At 33.0% G+C, this 25,061-nt stretch overlaps 1 protein-coding gene across 1 annotated transcript in view; it reads right to left on the minus strand.

Annotated features, from left to right (window-relative positions):
• Positions 1-25,061, minus strand: part of LOC136028697 (pre-mRNA-processing factor 39-like) — a 62,182-nt gene that overhangs the window by 15,411 nt on the left and 21,710 nt on the right. The window contains exons 5-8 of the mRNA XM_065706528.1: positions 15,483-15,757; positions 11,721-12,000; positions 8,220-8,396; positions 908-1,043 (exon numbers count right to left, since the gene is read on the minus strand). Of these exons, the coding sequence (XP_065562600.1) occupies positions 908-1,043; positions 8,220-8,396; positions 11,721-12,000; positions 15,483-15,757 (868 nt within the window). The remainder of the gene's footprint in view (positions 1-907; positions 1,044-8,219; positions 8,397-11,720; positions 12,001-15,482; positions 15,758-25,061) is intronic.

The raw sequence follows: 25,061 nt of genomic DNA on the forward strand, positions 1-25,061 counted from the left end.
AGTGATGAAAAAAATTCTAAATAGGAGTTATTCAGGAAACATTTATTATTCGCTTTTATCAATCTCGACCCTATATTTTGTGTCTAAACTAAAATTATTACAAATTTTTAATTCGATTATTATTAAAAATAATTCCTAACATTATAACACATTCATGGTAAGGAGCTGTACATAAATTACCTTAAATCGCAGCTTGGAGCGATATAAGGATTTTCCATCCTTGTGATGCTCCAGTGATGAAAAAAATTGTTTGGTGTAGATTGTGGTTGTTGTTCTAGACTCTTATGGAGAATAAAGAGCCATTCATGCTAATTCATGGTAACCAGAAAATTACTACGTCGTATTCAGGAGATCCAAAAACCCTTTCCCCTGGGTTTCAAGCCCTAATGCACAAAATTACAAAATTTTGCATTTTTATCCATAAAATAATTGTCATGGAAACGTATTTATCGTTTTTTTGACCAGTTTCCCTTCAAATTATAAGAAACCAACGCCTCATCTCCTTCGTCAAAAATAATTCTGAACGAAAAATAAAATTAAAAGCCAACATTAATAAAACGAAGAAAAAAAAGAAAATAAAAAAGAAGAAAAAAGAATAAAAAGGAGAAGGAAAGAGAGAAAAGAATAAAAGAAAGTAAAAAGTATAAAAAGACGACGGAAAGACGAAAATAAAGAAAAGTATGATAGAAGGAGAAAGAATAAAAGGAAGAGGGAAAGAAGGAAAGAAAGAAAAGAATAAAAGAGAAAAAAGAGTAAGAAGAAAGAAAGAAAGAAAGAAAAGAATAAAAGAAGGAAAAAAATAAAAAGGAGAAGGAAAGAACGAATGAAAGAAAGAAATAAAAAAATTAAAGAAGGAGAAAAGAATAAAAAGAAAAAGGAAAGAAGAAATAGCCAGGAATTTACAAACCATGCTTCTCTTCGAAAGCTGCCCACTGAAGGTGAATCCCAGGCCTTTTCTGTAAATGGATGTTACAAGCTCGATCATATATACTTCTTGTATAGTCAACTGTGTATGTGTCCTTAGTCTCTGTATATTTCGCGTACTAGAAATACACATTCATTAAACCCAATGTTTGATATTTAGTTTAAAAAGAAACAGAAAAAAAATTTACATCCAACCAACATGATTAATTTAACATGAAAACTAAAAATTTACCACAGTTTTCAACTTGACCCATACGTTAAGGATCTTCCAAGCTACCTAATAGGGTGAGAAACTTTATCAACAAGATATCTTAAAATATATCTAGCCAAAATTATTAAATTAACATATAAACTTAAATCATTTACTGCAGTTTTGAACTTGACCCATACTTTAAGGATCTTCCAAGCTACCTAATAGGGTTAGAAACGTAATCAACAAGATATCTTAAAATATATCTAGCCAAAATTATTAAATTAACATAGAAACTTAAATCATTTACTGCAGTTTTCAACTAGACCCATACTTACGTTAAGGAATCTTCCAAGCTACCTCTTACTGTCTAACACGCAATCACCATATTTCTGAATACATCTAATCAAAATATTCAATTAACATAAAAAGCAAGATCAATTACTAGTTTTCAACTAGACCCATGCCTGCACTAAAGGAGTCCAACCATAGCTAGTCCGGCTAGCAAGTCTCTTTGACCCAGCAATAAATTTTTGAAGATTCCACTTAATTTTCTTGACATGTCTAAAATTCTCAACCCAGAAATTCTTAAAACATGCCAGTTAACACATCTAAACCTTTGCTTTCATCTCAATCTTACCCCAGACTAAAACTCTAGAATTTTCTGAATTTCGCTAAACCAAGAATTATTCGGGTTAGTACTTTTGAACTCTTAATATCTTATCATTTCTAATAGCCTAATATTTCTTTCAGTTCAGCAGCCAATATTAAAATATTGAAGAAATTTTACACAGTTAGAGAAATTTACAAAAGTTACCAGATTTAAGGCACACAAAATGCAAGGATTTTTTAATATTATTCATGAGGATATAAAAAATTAACTTTTTTCAAAAACTTGAAGGAATGCAGTTTTGTGGTATTTTCGATTCTTTTTTTTTTACTTATCGACCATTGCCGCAAATAATGAGATAAAGCCTCAATAAAGATTAATTGCCTTAATTAACTTTCAGAGACTATCTTTGTTTGGTTCATGTTTAATATTTGACTAATTACACTGGAAACATGGCCTGTTTTTTTTGTGCTATGATGAAAACAGTTGGCGATGTGAGCTTAGTTCAAGCCTCCGCTCTTCCACTTCCTCCGCCTCCAAGATTTCTCCGCTCTTTTTGCACCTTACTCGAGATTCAAAAAGTCCCAACATTCCTCAATACTTTTGTCTATCGAACACAATTTTCGAGAGTATTCAGTTTTTTTCCGAGGGATTTTGAGACGATAATTTTGAAGTGGCAAAATTTTCAAAAATAAGGTCATCATCACCATCAAAAATGTCAGGTATTGAAGGGCAAACCATTCCATTTGCTCTGGACTGAGGTAACTGAGCCTGTCGCCAGGGCAATTGAAAATTTTGAAGTGGCAAAATTTTCAAAAATAAAGTCATCATCATCATCCTTACAATATCCATTTTCCATTGTAACCATTTCCAGACAATAGTAGGGATTGAACCCGACAACTTGCATTTTATTGACGTGCTCTCATCCACTTGACTATCGTAATTTGCTGACTCACCTTACGATAGTCAAGTGGATGAGAGCACGTCAATAAAATGCAAGTTGTCGGGTTCAATCCTTACTATTGTAAGGAAATTTGCTGACTATTAAACCTAGATAAATCGTTCGGTTCCTGCCACAGGCACCAAATATTTACCTTACGATGTCCTGTGGTGGCGCAGTGGGTTTGACCTTAGCTTGGTAATACGGGACCCAGAGATCGAATCATGCTGCAGGAATGCACTGCAGGGCCGACGCAAGGATCTTAGTAGTCAAGAAGCGTCGTTAATCCGATACAATACAATCAAAAATGGCGGTATTGAAGGGCAAACCATTCCACTTGCTCTGAACAGAAAGTTCTTCAGGATAAAAAATATTGTTGATGATGAAAAAGGTGTTGTAATTTGTATAATTAGGCAGGTGTTGAAGAATTTCCGACATAATGGTGTGAAAAGGATTGTCAAAGTGCGGGAGAAGATTTGGCAGGTTTGTAACGAACTAAACCTACCAAAGTTGAAAGCGATTGAGCTTCTGTTTCTCGAGGAGTATGCCTGATCCTGCAACTGAGTTAGCTGAGCCTGTCGCCAGGGCACTTGATATACTACAAGGGGACAAGAACTGATTTCTGGGAACGCTGATGCCCACGTTGATTACACTAAGAAAAAAATGACTGCCATGAAACAAAACCACTCTATCAAGCATGCACAAGCTCTTGTGGAAGCAATCTCGTGGAAGCGGTTTAGAGAACGGACCTGCACACGCTTTAACAATGTAACTAAGTAAACATCGTTTCAAGGAGCTAGCAATGGCTAGAGGAAACCACTCTGGTTCAAGGGACATGAATGCCAGAAGATATCCGTGACCAAATCATTGATGTGATTTGTGACGAGATGAAACATATTTTGCTAGCCAAAGCTGATGATCAGTTGACTGATTGTGATGCTGAGCATTGCAATGCGTTGTCGATCGATTCCCAAGACTTTTTTACTTTTGACAGTGATGGTGTTGGGAGGAGCACGGATTCTTCTTTTGACTTTAACAGGAAACTTAGTCAGTTATTGAGCTTCATGGATGATAACAACAGCTCAAATGGCACTTGTGACGAGGTCGGAACCTAGAATCAGACTCGGTACTAGAGTTATCGTTTTCATAATCCTAGCATGTCCAGAAGCACCAAACTCACCAAAGCACTAGAGATCCCTCCAATTCCCCCAAAGAGATCGGGTCCGGTCCGCTTATGTCAATCACGTATTTGTAACTTGTATTTATTCTCGAACTCGCCAAAGTACTAAAAATCCCCTCAATTTCCATAGAGAGAGCGAATCTAGTCCGGTTATGTCAATCACGTATCAAGAACTTGTGCTTTTTCTTCCCATCAAGAGTCGCCTCGATCCCTTCACTCTAAGAGTTTTCCAAGATTTCCGTTTCCCCCCTCCACTCCCTATGTCCCAAATTGAAAATGGATCATCTGGAACATGAGACCTTTTTTATGAGACATAAGATCCGATCACCCATTCGTAAGTTAACAATACCTCTTTTTTTATTTTTCTAAATTAACCGTACCCCACCCCCACCCCAGATGGTCGAACCTTCTGTTGGGGGTTTGGTTTTCAGTGCAAAGCAGTCAGCTTGGAGATAAGTTGTTTGAAAAAAATTTTCGTTAAAAGCAAATTCCAAATTTTGATAGTGAATTGTGTAAGAATTTTCGTCATAAATGGTGCGCTTTGAGTAAAAGGTGTTGTGTAGTTAGAGTAATTTGTATTTTAAATACATACTCGGTAATTAAATACAAATTACTTCCCTGGTAATGCATTTTCAATTACTAATTAATTACTTTAGGGTATGAGTAACTTGTATGCGTGATTAACTAAATTTTAAAAGTATTTCCCACAACATTGCGTTTAAGGTAGTTATGGCATTTAAGGACACTTAATGAACAAAAGCGCAAAAACATGAAAGACATCAAATAGTTTAAGGATTATAAGATTTTCAAAGCCAGATTTTAAAAACTTGTAAATTTTACAAAATTTCATTATGACAATTAATGTAATTAAGCATTTAAGGACAACTGGGAAAAAAAAATCAAAGACATCAAACAGTCTTAGGATTACAAGTTTCTGATAGCAAGAGATTTTTCCTGAGAAGACGCCTAGGGGCGTGTATTTTGGTTTTTCCTTTTTCATTTTATTTTCCTTTCCTTTCGCTGAAGACTTTTCTTTTCTTTGCTACTTAGATTTATTTTACTTATATATTTTTAATTGTGTTTAGCCTCAAAGTAAATTTTAATCTGATTTAATTATAATAAAAATAAAACCTTGATAAAGATTAATTTCTATTCGGATTCGTCCTCAAAACTTCTTGATTTTCGCTTTCCTTGATTTCCTTGTTTTAACCGAAGGCTTTCTAGAGCGTGTTAGTTCTTATTGGTCTCTTTGTCTTGGTTTTTCCTTTTTAAATTTTATTTTCCTTTTCTTTCGCTGAAGACTTTTCTTTTCTTTGCTACTTAGATTTACTTTAGTTATTTTTTTAATTGTATTTAGTTTCAATAAAATTTTAATCGGAATAATAAAAATAAAACCTTGATAAAAATTAATTTCAATCCGGATTCGTCCTCACAACTTCTTTATTTTCGCTTCCCTTAACTTCCTTGCTTCAACTGAAGGCTTTTTTGAGCGACTTAGTTCTTACTGGTATCTTTGTCTTGGTTTTTTCCTTTTTAGATTTATTTTCCTTTCCTTTCGCTTAAGACTTTCCTTTTCTTCACTACTTAGATTTACTTTAAATATTCTTTTTAATTGTATTTAGTTTCAATAAAATTTAATCTGATTTATTTATAATAAAAATAAAACTTTGATAAAAATCAATTAAAATCCGGATTCGTCCTCAAAGCTTCTTGGTCTTTGCTTTCCTTGATTTCCTTGTTTTAACCGATGGCTTTTTTGAGCGAGTTAGTTCTTATTGGTCTCTTTGTCTTGGTTTTTCCTCTTTACATTTGATTTTCATTTTCTTTGGCTGAAGAATTTTCTTTTTCTTCGCTACTTAGATTTACTTTAATAAATTTTTTTTAATTGTATTTAATTTCAATAAAATTTTAGTCTGATTTAATTATAATAAAAATAAAACCTTGATAAAAATTAATTTCAATCTGGATTCGTCTTCACAACTTTTCACTTTCTTTAAGTTCTGTGTTTTAACCGAAGGCTTTTTTGATCGAGTTAGTTCTTATTGGTCTCTTTGTCTTGGTTCTTCTTTTTTACATTTTATTTTCCTTTCGTTTTGCTGAAGACTTTCTTTTTCTTCGCTACTCAAATTTACTTCAATTATTTTTTTGTTCTAATTGTATTTAGTTCCAATAAAACTTTAAGCTGATTTGATTATAATAAAAATAAAACCTTGATAAAAATGAATTTCAATCTGGATTTGTCCTCAAAACTTCTTGATTTTCGCTTTCCTTGATTTCCTTGTTTTAACCAAAGGGTTTTTTGAGCGAGCTAGTTTTTATTGGTCTCTTTATCTTGGTTTTTTCTTATTACATTTTATTTTCCTTTCCTTTCGCTGAAGACTTTCCTTTTCTTCGCTACTCAGATTTACTTTAATTATTTTTTTTTAATTGTATTTAGTTTCAATAAAATTTTAGCCTGATTTAATTATAATAAAAATGAAACCTTGATAAAAATTGATTTCAATCTCGATTCGTCCATACAACTTCTTGATTTTTGCTTTCCTTAATTTCCTTGTTTTAACCGAAGACTTTTTTGAGCAAGTTAGTTCTTATTGGTCTCTGTTCTAAATTTTCCTTGTTACATTTCCTTTTCCTTTCCTTTCGCTAGTACTCCTTTTCCTTTGCTACTTAGATTTACTTTAATTATTTGATTTTTATTTAATTTTAATCAATTTTATCTTATTTAATTATAATAGACATAAAACTTTGATAAAATTAATTTCAATCAGCATTCGCACCCACGACTTCTTGATTTTTGTTTTTCCATGTTTAAATCGAAGTCTTTTTTAGCAAGTTAGTTCGCTCAAAATGGGTCCCTGCACTTTAGTTTTTCCTTTTTTTTTTTTCTTTCCTTTCACTGAAGACGGCTATTAGCCATACAGACGATACTTTTGCCTAGGTTTTATTTTATTTGTTTTTCAAAATTTTATTTCATTTTGATAAAATTTTAATCTTATTTGATTATAAATTTAATTTCAATCAACATTCATCCTCTTAACCTTTGATTTCGAACGCTGCATCTATGCAATCCTTATTTAGTTTTTGAGTTAAAGACATGAAAACATTTTATTTCTTACGTATCGAAAATTAAATTAAAAAAACAAGTTTTTAAATATTCGTTTCCGGTAGAGCGTTGTGGCATTGAAGACTTTATCAGTAAATCTAGAAATCGGTAATTACCTAGATACCTCACTGGACATGAGAAAACATGTTAAGAAAACAATTCTTACTTAATAATACGCAGAACAATCATAGTTAAAACATTATGCATGAAGCTAACCATTACCTTCATTTCTTTCATTGTATATAGACGGCAATGATCCTGGCTGTTTCTGTTAAATGTCGAGTTTCCGATAGTTTTTCTCAAAATCGCCATTAATTTTGGCCATTTTTTTTAAATTGCCACTGCGGTTTCTATAGTTGCGTCTATAAACAGTTTTATAGATGGCATTTCAGCACGAGTATGAAAACGAAAAAAATGCTCAAAAAATACATGATTTGTTTTTAGAAATTTGGTAGCATTTGTTTCAGCACGAGTTTGAAAACGAATGAAAATGCTAAAAAATGCATACTTTTTCAGAAATTTGGTGGCATTTGTTTCAGGACGAGTTTGAAAAAAAATAAATGCTTAAAAAGTTCATGCTTTTTTCCAGAAATTTGGTGACATTTGCTTCAGCACGAGTTTGAAAAAAAAGCACATAAAATCCATGCTTTTTTCAGAAATTTCGTTGACCAAAGTGTAGAAAATGAAAGATGTGAAGATAAAGTTCAGCTTCATGCAAAATGTGTTAACTATAATTATTCTACATTTTATGAAGTAAGAATTGTTTTCTTAACATGTTTCCTTATATCCAGTGAGGTATCTAGGCAATTACCTAAAAACCTAATGTGATTTATACTGTAGATTTATAGAATAAACTGTAAATTTATAGAATAAACTGTAGATTTATAGTATTAAATTTACAGAATACTGTAGATTTATAGATTCATAGAACTGTAGATGTATAGATTTATAGATTGTATACTGTAGATTTATAGAATAAACTGTAAATTTATAGAATAAACTGTATATATTTAGTAGTGAATTTATAGAATATTGTAGATTTATAGAATAAACTGTAGATTTATTGGAGTAAATTTATAAAATTTATAGAATATTGTAGATTTATAGATTCATAGAACTGTAGATGTATAGATTTATAGATTATATACAGTAGATTTATAGACTTATAGATTTTATACTGTAGATTTATAAATTTATACTTTGATTGTATAGATTGTATACCTACTGTTGATTTATAGAATACATAAACTACAAAAAGGAAATGAATCAAACCTTAATCCAAAATTCCTCATAAAGAGCACAGGCAATCAAACATCTTTCGAAAAGTATCCTGATTCGTTCTTCGTCCCCTAAATATCCCCGAAAAGATATTTCAAAGTCAAGGTATTCTCGCCAGTTTTTTAGTTGTCCACGCTCAAGAGGCTTTACGTGGAAATAGGGACGTTTGATCTGTAAAAATGCAAAATTAGATCTTCTAACACGCATTAAAAATACCAATTAAACTACAAACTATAGCACTGGTGGCTAACTGTAGAGGATTTAAGCAGATTAAATATATATATATATATACATATATATATATATATATATATATATATATATATATATATATATATATATATATATATATATATATATATATATATATATATATATATATAATATATGAATACATATATATATATATATATATATATATATATATATATATATATATATATATATATATATATATATATATATATATATATATATATATATATATATATATATATATATATATATATATATATATATATATATATATAGTAAAAAAAAAGTCTGGGTAACATAATCAGAATATAAGATATTATTTACTAAAGACTTCAGGAAAAGGACAAGACACAATAGAGGCGGACCTCTTTTCACGACAAAGGAATTATATATATTAACAGAAGAGGGCTTAACAGATCCTTGACAATTTTATTAGCCGGAAAAAAATATCAATAAATATAATAATTGAAAGAGCCTCAAGGCTTTTTAGTCTCAGATCAAGGACCATACAAGTCTCAGTCTCATACAAGAACGTAAATCCTATTTTATTTATTTTTAGATAGTATTTGCAGCATAAAACGTCTTGGCACATCGAGTTTTGTTCACGCGGCAGCTATTAAATAATATATATAACACATAATGTATATAAATCTTTAACTGTTAGGTGTATAAGAGAGGTGCGCAGGAATTTTAAAAGAAAAAAAACTAAATTTCTTATATGACAAATAAACTACATCATAGTAACTGGTAGTATTGTTTGGGGAGGACATTGGAGGACACACTTTCGACTGAGAACATAAGCGGAAAACTATACCAAATAATAGAAAAAATTACCAAAATCTACAGATTTCAGGTTAGGCGGGGTGAGAGGAGGAGCACCAGCGGACAAGAAGGCCTTCTCTAGCTTACTTGCCTGACCTGAATCGTTTCAATTTTTCTCAATGTTTCAAAATGAATCTCTAAAATGAATGTAATTTTTATAGCATAACCAAAAGCGGAACAAATATTTTTTCCAATTTGAGAGGCAATACCCAATCTTGATATGGGTGCAGTTTTCACTCATATTTTCGCAATCAATTCATTAAAAAAAAGCTCAAGAATCCGTTAAACTAAAAACAACTCCTACGGGGTCTTAGACCCAGTTCCTTGCCCCCCCCCTCCCCCACATATCAACAGCCTAAGATATCAAATTAACGCCCATTGACTGAAATATTTGGTTTCAGACAAGACACGAAGGTCAGGGTAGCTCTTTCATAAATTATACTGGGCTTACTATATTTAGATTATATTAATTAAATAAATTAGATTATTTATATTATATTAATTAAATATATTATTAAATTATATAAATTAAATAATTAATTAAATAAATTATATTCCTGGGCTTCCTTGCTTGAAGCAAGTATTTTAATCTAAACCAAGTGGAAAATCCCTTTGGGTAATAAAATTTTGGGTATTAAAATTGGGTAATAAAACGTTTCGGGAACCCGTTTTCGGGTATCCATATCGCTGATCTTTTTTTTGTGCACAAAGGCTCTCCTGAGTCAGGAGCTTACAGATGCCGAATAGAAAAAAGATTTTTGGGCCATTTTCAGAGGGAGACAATATTTTCTTCTCTGTTTTCCTTGTGTATTGGGGTCCTCATGATTAGAGGTCTTAAGGATGGAAGTTTTGAGCCAGCCTAAAATAAAAGTTTTAAGGGAACAATCAAAAGGCTAAGGGACCAAACTTTTTTCGGGAGCATGAAGGGTGTTAGGGAGCAAAGAAATGGGACATTTTTTTTTGTCCCTTAACAGTTTGACAGTTACAGCCGTAAGTCCCTGAGCGAAGGAGAACCTACCTAAAAAAAAAACTGAGCCAACTTTTTGGCAGGGGGCAATTTTTTTTACACTAGGTTCCCCTTGGCTCAGGGACATACGCCTGTAATTTTCAAAATAATCAGGGATAGAAAAATTTATGTTCCATTTCTGCGCCTTTAACACCCTTCTCGCTCCCAAAAACGTTTGGTCCCTTAGCCCATGTAGCAATACCTAAAATCTTCAAGTTTTCGAAGCAATTTCCAGGCGTCATATCGCGTGGGCACATCCCCAACTGAAAAGATTTTTAGCCACTTTCCTTCCCTATTTCTGAGGCAATCAAATATTATTCTCAACCGATGCTATTGATATAAATTTCAAGCCGATTTTAAACAACTTGACCTGTTTTGGACCACTATTTTTGGAGGCCTATTCCCTCCAAACCAAAATTACATTTGTTCATCAGGGCCTCCTTGACCAGGAACTTACAGTTTTAGGTTCAAACCCGTTCAAATCAGTTCATTGGCTCTTTTTCGGACATTTTTTGAGCCCCGTTCAAACGGACGCAATATTTAACCCCCTCTGCATTTGGGTCCTCATGGCCTAAATCGGAATGATACATATTTCGAGTTGATCAGATAAAAGTTTATTAGCCCCCTTTTTTGTGGGGGGGGTAGGGGGGCTAAGAAATTATTTTTGAGCATTGTACTCTTCTTGGCCCCAAGACTTGCACCTACAAGTTTCAAACTGATCTGGAACAAGCAGTTTTTTTGCTCATTTCAGGACCCCTAACACACTTTTCCTTCCCAGCAATTGCGATCCTTTTTTGGACAAACTAAACACCCAAGGTCAGACACATCCCTCTTTTTTATACTGTGAAACCAATCTGTGAAAAAACTGACATATACAGTCCCCAAAAATTGACATAAATGACATCCCTTACCCCAGGGACTATGGAGAGGGGAAGGGGACATGCCGCTCCAGGAGTCATATTTGTTTGATTTTTTCGACAATTCTGAATAACACAACTATCAAAAATCTTTGATCCGAAGATTTTAAGCCCCCCCCCCCATGGGGGGGGCTTATGAGGCCGGGTGGCAAAATAGGCACAGGAGACGATGGTTAACTTCCAATGGCTTTTAAACATTAAAAAAAAACATTAATTTATAATGAAATCAGCCCCCCTCAAAGTTTCTACGAACACCAATAGTATACATTGTGGTCAAGGAAAAAATTTACACGTGACGCACATGACTCTTTCCTAAAGGCAGGGTCATAGCCTACCTTCGATAAAGCTTATTTGGCAAAAAATAAAAAAAAAAATTGGGTATATTTTTATCGTGAAAACGCACAAGAAAATAAACAGAACAAAACAAAATGAGAGAAGATATTAAAATGTGATTCTCAAATGCAAAAAAAATAACAATAATAAAATACAACGTACTGCTTCTTCAAAAGCAAATCTCTCACTGATCATTGTTTCCGTTTTCTTATGTACTTCCTTCCTTGACTCTCTAATTTTTCGTTTAATTGCATCTATTTCTTCATCCGTCATCTTTTTGCTTGTGTCACTACCAGGAGCCTCTGCTTCGTCACCTGGAGGAGCATCTCCTTCTGTTTCAGCTAATAGTTTCTTTTCATCATGCAAAGACATTCGAAAAGATAAAAGTTCACTAGGTAAAAGCAACTCTTTTGGATTATGCTGCTTGACAAGGTCTTCAAAACTGCAAAGAAAAGCTCAAACTGCAGAACAGCTCTTTTGAGTCAAAAACCCGTATTCTAAGAAATTCTAATTTTCTGTGATGGTATTTAATGCCCAAAAAATTGGCATCGTTTATAGCCCTTACCTTACTGACTGTGGCAGGAGAGAGGGCATTCCATTCATATTTATTTGATTTTTGACAATTCTGAATAATAAAATTCCCTCAAATCTTTCGTTGAACATCATGGGGGGCTTAAAAGGCTCTAATTTTCGGTTACGAGCAATTCATTAAAGCTAACTGGTAAAAATGTAGCACACATCGTGTTTTTATGTTTATTTTAAATTATAGCGTTTACAAAAGAAAATAAGGTAGATTGAACCTGTATCTCTGAAAATATGTATTTTTGCTATAACTTGCCGCAAAAGCAAGGAACGCTTATTCTCTATTCCTAGATTCGGTGAGTTTTATTTTTCCTCGAGCAACTCTGGTAATAAATTACTCTTGACAATATATATATGTTGATTTTTTCACAGATTGGTTTCATAGTAAAAAAAAAGAAGGGTATATCTGATCTTGGGTGTTCAATTTGCTCAAAATTTGATTTTTGACAATTCTGAATAATAAAACTCCCTCAAAACTTGTATTGAACATCATGGATGGGAGGGGGGCTTAAAAGGCTCTAATTTGCGGTTACGAGAATTTCATCAAAGCTATCTGGTAAATATGTAGCAACACATCGTGTTTTAATGTTTATTTTAAATTATTTCTGAGAAGTATAACGTTTACAAAAGAAAATAAGGTAGATAGATTTATCAGGGGAGACTAGGGTGTTGCAATCTAAATTATGAAAATTACTTTTTTATCCAAATACTCTGGCCCTTCCTCAAAACTCTAATAATTAACACAAGCTTTATCTTCTTTTTTAAATGTTTTCTTCAAATAGCATCAATTAAATTCTCTTTAATAGAGTAAACTATTCACTGTTTAATTCTCTTTAACAATAATAAGAAACTTTCAGGCTGCAAATCAGTAAAAAGGAATATTAATATAAAATTCAAAACTAAACAGAGGATTGTCATAAAAGAAAATTATACAAATTCTTGAAGTCAATACATAAACTACCTGTATCACTGAAAATACGTATTTTTGCTATAACTTGCCGCAAAGGCAAGGAACTCTAATTCTCTATTCCTAGATTCCGCGAGTTTTATTTTTCCTAGAGCAACTCTGGTAATAAATTACTTTTGGAAATATAAAATTTGCGGCAATCTAGGGAATGGAGTATACAGTATTCCTTGTTTGCAGTAAGTTCTAGATTAGCAGGAATCACCAATAATTCTTAAGAACAATTTATAGAGCACGGCAATTCCATACAAGCCCTAGAATTAAGGACTACTGGCTCCTGAAATCTTTCTTTTTCTGTTTTGGCAGAGCATATTTTGTTTATCCTGACCAATTTTAGAGTTTGAGGAGGCGATAGTTATTTCTAAAACTAAAGGTTTTACGCAATGGGTTAGGGAGGTCATTGAATATAAAGCACATTCTTCTCGATTTGGGGATAAATGGAACTGGAGGTAGTTTAAAAACTTTTTTCAACCTATGATATTATCTAAAAAAAAAAAAAATGGACGTATCGCTAAAAATTGCATCTCGGCCATGGAAAATCAAGAAGGAACTGATTTACATAGAAACACAGACAAAAAGCTGCATTGGATGCCAATAAAGGAATTATTTTTGATAGAATAATTAAGTACCCTTTTAATTCTCTTTCTTATATTATTATTATTTGCTTCTGTATTGTGATAAGAGTAGATCATTTATTGTATTTTCTACTTTCTTAATTTTTACATTGAGTAACATCAGACATATTGGCTTGATTTTTTATTTTTATTTTATTTTTTTTTTGTTTTTGGGTTAAGTTTTGTTCCTTTTTGATGCTGAGACCGCATTATTGTGATCGTTCTTATTTGTGATTTTTCGTGAGGACGCTTTGCTGTGATTCTTGTGATCAAAACTATAGTTTGGCTGTTCTTTTTTTTTGCTTCCTATAGGGCATAAACCCGCTGTTTTTGGGATTTACTTCTATGTCAAGGTAGCTCAGTCCAGCTAAAAGTCTTAACTCAATATTGATTTTAAGAACTTTCTGACTGAAGGAAATCCGAAAATTTACCCTAGCAATGCCCTTTGCGAACTATGCATAAATTGGAGAAAAAACAGAAGAGTCGACTTAGTCAAATGAAGCTTCAAAATAGAATAGAATATCAAAATAGAATATAAAAATAGAACAGAATAGAATAGAATCAAAATAGAATAGTAAATAAAAACCGTAACTGATTTGTACCAACTGCATGTTTAGAGACGAATGTGCCACTGAGCAGTGGTAAATAGGAGGTTACATAAATAGTGTGCAAGTATTCACAAATTAGTTGGCTATCTTAGCATGTTTACACAATAGCATTTTGGCTCTCTTCGGTCCAAATTGTTATGCGACAGAAAATTGCTGCTCCGTTGGTGCTTCATCTCTCTTACTTGACAACTATACTAGAAATTTCTCTTCGATTGAGTCTACTCCCATTATCCCTCTCATGACATTTTAAGGACTTTTCCTGATAAAAAAGAATTTTCCTTCTGAGAAAAATAGGTAATAACGCTTAATAACTTTTTACGGCTAAATTTTAAATGAAAAAAATTGCATAATTGGAAACAGCATACAAATCAGATTTTACTGATGCCTGAACGCTCTAGTTCCGGTTGCCACAACTCACTAAGCAAGTAAAAACTCGACTCGACCAATTATAAGCTTCCACCCCGAAATATTTTTCCCAGTAACCGGCTTTATTTTTCAAAGAGCTCACAAGTGCTCATTGGCATTTATTCAATTTGAATCCCTCGCTTCAAACACAGTAAAGTCGTGGTGCATGCCTAGTCAATCAACGACAATTTAACATGAACTTGTGATGAAACACAAAAAAAATCCCCCAAATTCCAAAAAACAATCGAACCTAACTCAACCATAAGGCAAAGACGTTTAAGCAAAAAATTAATGAGAGCTTTGCCAGCTTCACTCGAAGTTTAACTTCGTTCTGGGATGATCTTACTGGACAAGTAATCCCTAATAGTTTCTCAGTTGACCCTTTCAATGAAGGGTCAACAGTCATCTAAAACCTCGATAACAGACTAGTAGCAAATCAGATATTCAATTATGCCACCTCGAACTGAGGAATTAAAAAAGAAAAATAATAATAATAACCATTGAGATACTCACTGGACACGTTGAATGATGTACAAGCAGATGCGTTCACCATAAAACTATCTTTTAGCATATTTCAGATAAATTCGTTTTATTTCATTAAAAATTGAATTTTTTTTAAATATATTTGTAATTTTCTATTTAACTGCATAGCTGCATAGGCCTATGTACCTGCTTATAATTTTTTTCGCGTTAAGCGTCACTCTTTTACAAATGGCATAAATCTAAAATACAGAATGAAGATAAAACTTACTTTTCCCAGTGTGTTTTATGGAACTGGGTAGGAATCCTTATCAATCGATCATAAATGGCAAAAACCCTATCTAATCTATCTTTCTCCAATTCCCAGTTTATGTATAACTCCCAGAGACGATCTGACCTGAACTCCAATCCACACGTATTAATAGCATCCTCAAAAGTATCTCGAACAAAACTTTCACGTGGAGCGTGATGAGCCTTACAATAATTCAAATAGTGCAGCCACAAATCAACACTGAGAGGAATGGCTTTCAGCCCTTTATTGAAAACCTAAACAAAAAGTTTATTACAAATACAAAATATATATAAATGTTAATTCAAAACTTGAAACAAATATTGAATGAAAGAAAATTGAAACACGTATTGAATAATATAATCACAAAACAATATTGAAATACATCGTACACTGCAAACCTGATATAGTTTTTCCATCATGAACACGTACTCCAGAAGCTTCCACGACTATCCCTATTCTTGATCTTCCACTTTTATATCACGCGTTGTTTCTCCTTGATCAAAGACTGAAAGCCCAGCAATTTTCATGCTGCATTTATGCTTCTGTTTGTCAGCCACTCAAATTCAATAGTGACTGGCGCAGACACTCAACGGAGTCAATACACACTACATGCCTTTGCTAATCGTTCCATGTAGATAACCCAGAGCACGGTATCCCCCTTTTGGCACGGCCATGGGAAGAAGGATAGCCCTACTGGCATAAAAAAAAACATGAGAAGGTAAACTTATTTTCAAATAAACAGCCCAAAGTTGGATGAGCTAGCCGAAAACTAGCCACCAACTGATGAATAGGCACTTTTTATTGTATTGACAACAAGGTATAAAACATGAAACACTGGCATAATCGGTAATAAAAATATAATCACAAAAAGTGTTTGGGTGTGAAATTTCTAGAAATTGCAAAAAAAAGAGAAATGGGGCTGGATTATGCCTGGGCATAATCCAGGTCTGAACCCTGGCCAAACCAAGGTCTGAACCCTGGCCAAACCAAGGTCTGAACCCTGTCCCACATCTTCTGATCCCCCCCCCCAGGAAACAAGAGGAGATCTAAAAAATTTGTAAAAAGGGGAAAATAATAAATAATTCCACTCAAATCCCCCCCCCCCCTAGAAAGTTTCCTTTAGGTAATACTCAGTTGGGTGACCAGTTTTTCCGACAGGCAATCCAGTTTCAATTCTTAGTTTCAAGCTAGTCACAGGTGATGGTTTTGTCTTTGATTAAGAGAACTTTAATGCATTCCCCTTTTTATTAGGGGTTTGTTGCTACAAACTACTAAGATTATCTTAGTAAGCCATGCTAGACGACATATTTTTCCAACAGGTTACCCAGTTGTCTAGTTAGCTTCAAACTAGCCAGAGCCAGTCATTTTTTTTTCGAAAAGATTAGTTCCATACTAAGTAATTTTTTTTAATTTTCTTTAAAAATACTTCTGGTAGCCAAGATTTATATTCAAATTTTCAACAATATGCATGTTATGCGACTTTTGATATGTTACTATTTTCTCTCTGAACTCCAAAAATAAAGAACTTGGATCGGCAGACGAAAGTTTAATAAAGGGGCTTCTAAAACTGAGCTTGAAATTTGGAAATTAAAAAAAGAATAGCTACAATGGCCAACAAGTTACTTCTTGCTTTAAAATAAAAAAGTAAAACTGTAACGTCGTTGTTTTTGCCCCCAAAATGAAGCCTTTGCCCGTTGTTTTTGCCCCAAAATGATTTGCCCCAGAATCTTAGTACAAACAGACAAAGAAGCACAACGTAGAAATAATAGGGAAATTTTTCCCAAGATGATGGAATTCAATTCAATGAATATCTCGGCTCTGTGTCTAAGGGCCGTCTTCAGCACAACACAAAAAAATAATATATTTATATAAACTTAACACTAAATGCGAGCATTAAAACTAAAAATATTTTTAAAAAACTTTTTAAACAACCCTAGCATGCTTACTTCAAATAAGTTCAACCAGGACTGATAAATAGATCCAGGACTTCAGTTCTGGTTGAACTTCGGTGATGAAAGGATGCTAGGGCTGTTTTTTAGTTGTATTTGTTTTTTAAGGAAAGACATTGTGGTTTTCACCAGTATTTAAGTCTAAAAAGAACTTGAAGCGCCTACATTCATCAATTTTACACGAACACAAACAGTAAAGAAACATACTTAAGGATTTTTTTTTTCAAAGGACGACGGTCGATTTTGCTATGGCAAATCAAAAGCCGTTAGGGGGAATTTTCGTAAGGTTTAAATTTACCCAAAGCACCACTGAACTAAGCAAGCTCAATTCGTGGCTTCACCTATGGAGAAAAAAAATACATTTTTTGAAATTTTAATTGTTTTTAAACGCCAAATTTACTCCCGTAGATATTGAAAAATACGTTTCCCAAAATTTTTGTGAATTGACACCATTGCGTTCAATTCGCTTCATTGTACCTTATTTGGCTCACAAGTTATTTAGAACTGTCATCGCTGATTGTATAGCTTTTATAGTTCATTTATTTTTTCTAAGTAACACTTTACTTTTTGAAAATGAAGAACGAATCATAATTGTTAAGAAGAATCAATTCTTTTCTTACTATTTAATATGAAATATAATATTTGATTGCAAGCTTTTTTCTATAATTTCTAATGATAATGGCGAAAAGGTGAAAATATTCGAACTAATCCGCTAGTAGATTTAAATTTGTATAATATGAATTAATCTTTACCAGAAATTAAGACAGATTATGGCCCTTAAGATTTGTCTTGCCTTTTGGCAGTGGTGGTCCTGGTCTCTCTTTCTCCCGGGCCAAAATCTTGATTCGCCACCCCCGTTTCCCACGAAATTTTCAGGTTAAATCTTAACGAAATTTTTATTTATTGACAAAATTATTTTCAATTTATTAATTAATTAATGGTTTAGTTTTTTTTATTATTTCCCATTTAAGTCATGTAATTTTTATTAATTATTATAATTTACTTGCGCCCTCTACTTTATCAAGAAAAAATAAATAAAGTTCAAAAATTACAAAAATGATTATACTCGTTACATTATTTATTCGAAATTTTGCACCCCAAAATTTTCTACCCCCCCCCCAAAAAAAAACAAAAAAACAACCGCTTCTGCCTTTTGGTTTATTGGAGCTGAATTTTCAAACAACAGCAGACAGTTTTTTTCACTCTTCCGTAAATTAATATTGTGCAACACTTCCTATTAGAAAATATAAATAATTTATAAATATAATATAAATATAAATAATTAGTATAATAAAAAATACAAACATGTTATATTATATATTATATTGTGTTATATTATATTATATATAATATAAATATAAATAATTTATATTTATATTAGAAAATATAAATATAGAACATTTTGGTCATCAGCCCACGTCTTTTAATACTTTATGGAGCAGTATATAATATATTTCACGTAAGATTCGAAATTCATAGCTATAAAAAGAAGAAAGCTCAATTTTAAGATACTCGAAAAAAGCTCAATTTCAAGGACAAAAGATAGTAAACTGCAAGTGCTTTCTTTCTCATTAAAGGAAGCGTAACTTTATAACGTCGGTACTTTCGGTTATTAGAAACACATTCAAGAACTACGTTTAGGTTACATCTGAGAAAATCGGTTTCATAGCTACAAAAACAAGTGATGGATGATACATATTTACACATTAGGGGGTGGGGTTAGGTTACGTTAGGTTTCCATAATTTTGTTTCTAAGGTAATATTTTATCATCATGTTTTGTTATTTTTCATTAGGTTAACTTCACTTTTTGGGTGTTTCCAATAATCGACAAGTACCTAACGTCTTCAGGGTAATCGAAGGAAAATTACCAAATTATCAACAGCCAGTTTTTCCACTCTCTTGTAAAATTAGTGTTATGCAGCGTTTACTTTTATAAGATTTATTTGAACTAATATCTTTTTGGCTTTGAACCATATTTTTATGGTTTTAAAGAACAAAACATAATATATTTCTTGATAGGAGAGAAATTTGAAGGATTCCAGATATTCTATCAAAATCTTAGCTATTTTATAAAACGAAAGTCGTTGCTATTATAAGTAGAAACCGTATTTTTTAAGACAGTAGGAAGCGAAATTAATTCCATGGTTCCTTTTAACTTGTTTTTATTTTAAGGAAGGGAAAATAACTATAATGCATTTCAGTAAATCACATCTAAATTGGAAACTGTCCAAGAAATAGACAATAGGCGTGAAATACGCATGTCACCAACATAAATTCCGTGTTTCTATCCATCTATGTATAAACAGCCAAGTAATTAAGAGTGGCTTACATAGTGGTTGATCATTTGAAACAAAAAAAAAACATAGCATATGAATAAGCCTACAAATACAAACAACACGATTAAGCAAGTCTTATGGGAATCCAGATACACGCGGGGATTTTCGAGGAAAGTGCAGATTCGCCGAACTCACAATAAAAGGGCAAATGTAATAAAATTGCTAAAAAATCTGGAGTAAGTATTAATTCGAGGGTGCAATTCGAGCTTCGCCGCTTGCACCGACTGTCTGTTTCAGAAAACACAGATCTGGGAATCAGACGCGTACGCAAAATTTTTTTTTTTTTGCCTGTCAAACGATAAAAATTGTTTTTTATATAATTTCAATAAAAATGCAGAGGATATCGTAACATTTTGGTATTTCAGAACGGAGGGGGCACCTTTTATGCCTCTCTGCTAGTTCTCCCAATTTTTCTCCTGTCTGAGGGAGGTAAACCAACAACACTCTCCTCACTAGGGATTCAATATTAGAAATATATTTTGTCATAAAGGATGTCTAATCATACAAAAACAGTTAAAACTTACCCTGATAATCTTTAAGACGTTTTGTGTACCAAAACATTGAAAAATTAGTCTTGTTAAGAATACACAAGTATTTTACCAAGAACATAAGAAATATATTGCTCTATCTGCATACAGCGGGAAATCTCTTCTCTTTAGAAAGAACTGATCTGAAAGGTTTTCTCCCCACTACAAAAAAATGAAACACGGGCTTGAATCCATTCTTAAAGTTTTAAGACCCTCTCTCCCACCCCAGGAAAAATGACCTGACTAACTCTTGCCCTCAAAGTTCAGACCTATATTCACAACCACTTCAACCTTTAACCATCAATAAAATATTATTCTTATATACTGGGGATGTCTTATCGGACTAATTAAGAAATTAGAAATTCAAACAGGCTTCACAGTTAAGCTTCTTTTAAGTAACAAGCCAACTGATTTTAAATTCTAGTTTAAGTGGATTCATGTTTATTATTTTTTAATAATTAAAATGCTTTTTATTTACTTTAATAATTCCCAAATATTAAATTTCAGCCTTGAGTAGTTGCTAATATACTAAGCCTAGACTCTGTCGCACAAAAAGAAAAGGAGGAAAAGATTAAACTCTTTTTTTTTTCATTCAAAGACAGAACTAAATTTAAGTACAAAAAAAAACTTTATATTAAAGATACTTCAAGTTTCTAAGCCGAGTAGGCATAAAACTTAAGAAAAGTAGCAATTAACGTATCTGACGTTAAACTTCTTTTAAAATGTGATTTTTAGTTTATTATTCACTAACTCAGCTGAGTCTCAATAAGTCAACATGCACATGGTATATGCCAACTAAAGTCAATAATTGGGAGGGGGTTAAGGTAATAATCAAGACTTTGATTGGTCTTCTATTGCTAACATTACCAAGGATACCTGTTGTCAGAGCAAGGATAGAGGGGACTGACCAGTGGCATCGATTCACAGAATTGAGAGAGAGGGGAAGGGGGGAAACAGCATTTTTCAAAATCAAGGAGGACATTTTTTTCATATTTTCGAATGAGAATGTCAAAAAAATAATTCTTAGTGAAAATATATAAAATTATTTTTCAAAATCTGGGGGATGTGTGGGGGGAAACTTGGGGGTAAACATTGGCTAATTACTGCCAATGGAAGTAATTCCACTAAAACAATTGAAATATAAATCATTTTTTGTTCAAAATAAATTACGCGGATTGCCATCAATAACAATAAGACACTGCATGAGTCATTGATGAGTGATCTCGCCAAGGGATCTATTTTATACTCTTGGACTCTGACAGTCTCCGACAGTCTGTTTCTCTCTATGTGAAAATGCAAAAGAGAAGCAGAGACAGTATAAGAACAGCCAAAGAAGTCATGAAGTATTAACAAATAACGACGTTTACACTTAGCTCAGTCATCAAATTAGCGATCAGAACACAAGTTAGTGATTTTGCTGGTTTATTTTATCTTTTTATTTAACCGCTTTCTCAACAACCTTTTATGGCAGAAACACCACCGTTTCAAAAAAATATAAATATTTTCATCATATTTTTAAAAGTACACTTGGGCTATTATATTTTATTTTTTATTTATTATTGTACTAATTGAATATTATTACTATTGTCCTACTTTTCAGCATCATCTCTTAAAGCTATACTTTTCCGGCGAAATATAGCATATAAATTTTTTAAGTTTTCTAATGTTAAAAAGATGATTGGGATGAACGAAGGGGGATTCATGCCTGTCTGACATTCAAATAAACCTAAAATAGAGGAAATACCTTCGTCTAGCCAAATTTGGAAAGCCATCTCTTCTTTTACAAAAATAAGAATAGAAAAAATAGTACAAAACAATAAAAACATAGAATGTTGTATCACAAACACAGTAATAAAGTAACAAATTTAAACTTCTAAGTTCAAAGTCCTTTGGACGTTCTGCTAGCTGAAAAAAAGGAAACGAAATTATATGACAAAATACACCTTTTTAAATGAAAGAAACAAAATATACCCTTTCTTAAATGTAATCAGGCACACACACGGGGGAGGGCAGGAGGATTATGATTTGTCACATTGCTTTTTAAGTTCCGCTTCTCTTCCCTTTGCAAGTGCCTGGTTATACCACGAAAAAAAAATATTATATTCAACTAGGTAAGATACGATATCAGTCACCATACAAACTGTATAGGAAAAATTTGGCAAACAGTAAAAGCAATTTATTTCTAGGACAATAGTTGTTTTTACAGAGTCCGTTTGGAAAGCAGTAGTTCTAAATTAGACAAAAAATTATCTATAAGAATCATTTTCAAAATATATCGTTTCACAGACCCTGTTAATCTTTGAAGGTTCAATAGGATGTAGAATTTCGAATGTCCTACATCTCCTCCGTCATGGCTTCTAGAATCGTCTGGAGCAAGTCGCGGTGCTTTCCTAATCTTTTGGTAAAGGGAGGGGAAAATGTCCAAAGGAGCAAAGTCGCGGCTGCAAGGAGGCTTGGAAGTTGTGATATGCCATTCTCGCTCCGTCGGAAAGTTCATGACAGCAAATGCAATGCCACTCGGCACTTAGTCCTCATTAAGCCTTCAAAATCCAAGAATTGCTGGACGGACGCGGACATCTGAGTTTTTCAATCCCTTTCATGTAGAATGTAGCACTTGCAATTTGATCTAGCAGTAATAGCTCTCATTTCACATGTCCTTTGCGGAAAGAAGGATGACCAGTATAAATTTTATTTTTGACTTCCTTGTGTGGTTTTTTTTTCCGCTGAGGTGAGTCGAAGAACGCCATCCAGAGCTTTCGCGCAGGATCGCATAAAAAAGCAACAATCCGTTTCCGATGATAATATCGTACAGAAAATTTCGATTGTCATAAACAAAATAAAGAAGCCCCTGGCAATTCTCATTTCATCTATGCTTTTCTTTATCTGTTAACATCTCGATCTACACACCTTGAAACCTTGGAGAAATCCGGCATGCTCCACGCCATCCAGCCAGCAAATTAGAACATCCCCCCTTACCACGTTTCCTTGGAGGAGAAATAAATCCTACTACCTTCCAGACGGACATTTTACATTTATGAGTGCATTGACTGAAAGCACAGAGATTAGACATGAATGTAAAAAGAAAAAGAGGCTAGATCACGAGCCACAACATAGTAATGGTTTTCGATCATGGTAATCCTAATGGTATATTTTTGTTTCGATCCACCACAGTATTTAGGGGGTTTTAACCTCTTTTTTTCAAAATCACTAGAATTTGATTTCGTAATTACGTTTTACTTTTACATGTAATCCAAAAAATTGTTACTATTCCTGATCGGCTTCAAATGGAGATTCTTTTGCATGGAAAACTTTTTCATTTTTTTTTTTTTCAGTTTCTAAATTACTTTGGGTATTGATTCTATTCTTCAGAAACAGAGAATATGAGTTTAAACTACAGTGGCAACGAAGAACATTATTATGGCCCTGCTTCATTCCTTACTAGGTTGCATTTATTGCTGCAATTTACGATAACGATAAAAACCCTCCAATGATCCAATGCAATCTAATAAAAAGCAACCACAGTCCATAGTAAACAAAAGTCAAGAAACGAGTTTTTAAATAAATTTCTAAACGCAGAAGATTTAAAAACTGCGTTGGCTAGACCATGTCCTGAGAACATAGTAGTCAAGAAGCGTCGTTAATTCTTAAATAATGTTCTGAGAAGACCCAATGACCACATAATCAAGTAAATGCTTCTAGCTGCTCCTTTGCCAGATTGGCACACGCGCCCTGGCGATCAATTGAATTATTGGTTGGGCAACTTTCCAAAACGACCTCGATACCATTGGTGGATTTCGAAAGTTTGGCAGCAAGTGGGAGAGGTGCTAGCTCCTGGTTTGCTAAATGTCTGGCACAAGATCGCAACAAATGGGAGTCAACCATACGGAGTCTTCTACATACCGGATAAGGCGCCCACGTCTGGTTTCGCAGCACGTACAAGTGAAAAAATTTGACACTGATTCGGAGAGGATAGCAAATATCCATTTTGAATATAAAGGTAAAAAATATCCACGAAAACAAAATTATCAGAATTTTGAAAAAAAAACCTCAAAAGCGGTTGCGGATAGAAATAAATAGTATACCCTTGGAATTCACAAATTTTCGGTTACTTTAGATTAGAGTCCATTCTTTACTAGGTCGCCCCCAAGGGGGCAACCATAAATATATTACACATACGAAAAAGATTTCAGCTTTTTCTTACTTGGAATAGCAAAGAACAAACAACAGGGAAGCAGGAGTCTCTCAAATATGACATCATACCCAAAAAAGAAACTTTTCAAAAGATACGTAAATTACATCATCTTGTATGTGAAGACTAAGTTTTTGTCAGAAACTGCATTTTATATTTAATATATAAATGTTTTTTCACTTACAAAAAGCGAGTACACATAGCAATTTCCTTTTTAATGAGCCTTTAAACATTTTTCTATGATGTTTTAACAGTGTCAAAAAAAAATCACTGCGTCCCATGTGAAAAAGGTGTTTGCTGCTCAAGACGGGGGACTGCAATTATCCTAAACGGGTTTTTCAGCTATGGTAATTCCAATGGTTTTAATTTTTATTTCGATCTGACAGTATTTAACTGGATTTTCTTGCCATTTTGGAAATTCCCACAAATTTGTTTCCACAGCAAACTTTATCATTAAGATTAGTCGAAATACTAGTTACCACTCTCAGCCAGTTTTAAATGGTAATTCTTAATCACTTGAAGGTTTTATCTAAAGCGTTTTTATGTTTTCCGTTAG

This window comes from Artemia franciscana, chromosome 7 (assembly GCF_032884065.1).
Source record: "Artemia franciscana chromosome 7, ASM3288406v1, whole genome shotgun sequence".
NCBI lineage: Eukaryota > Metazoa > Arthropoda > Branchiopoda > Anostraca > Artemiidae > Artemia > Artemia franciscana.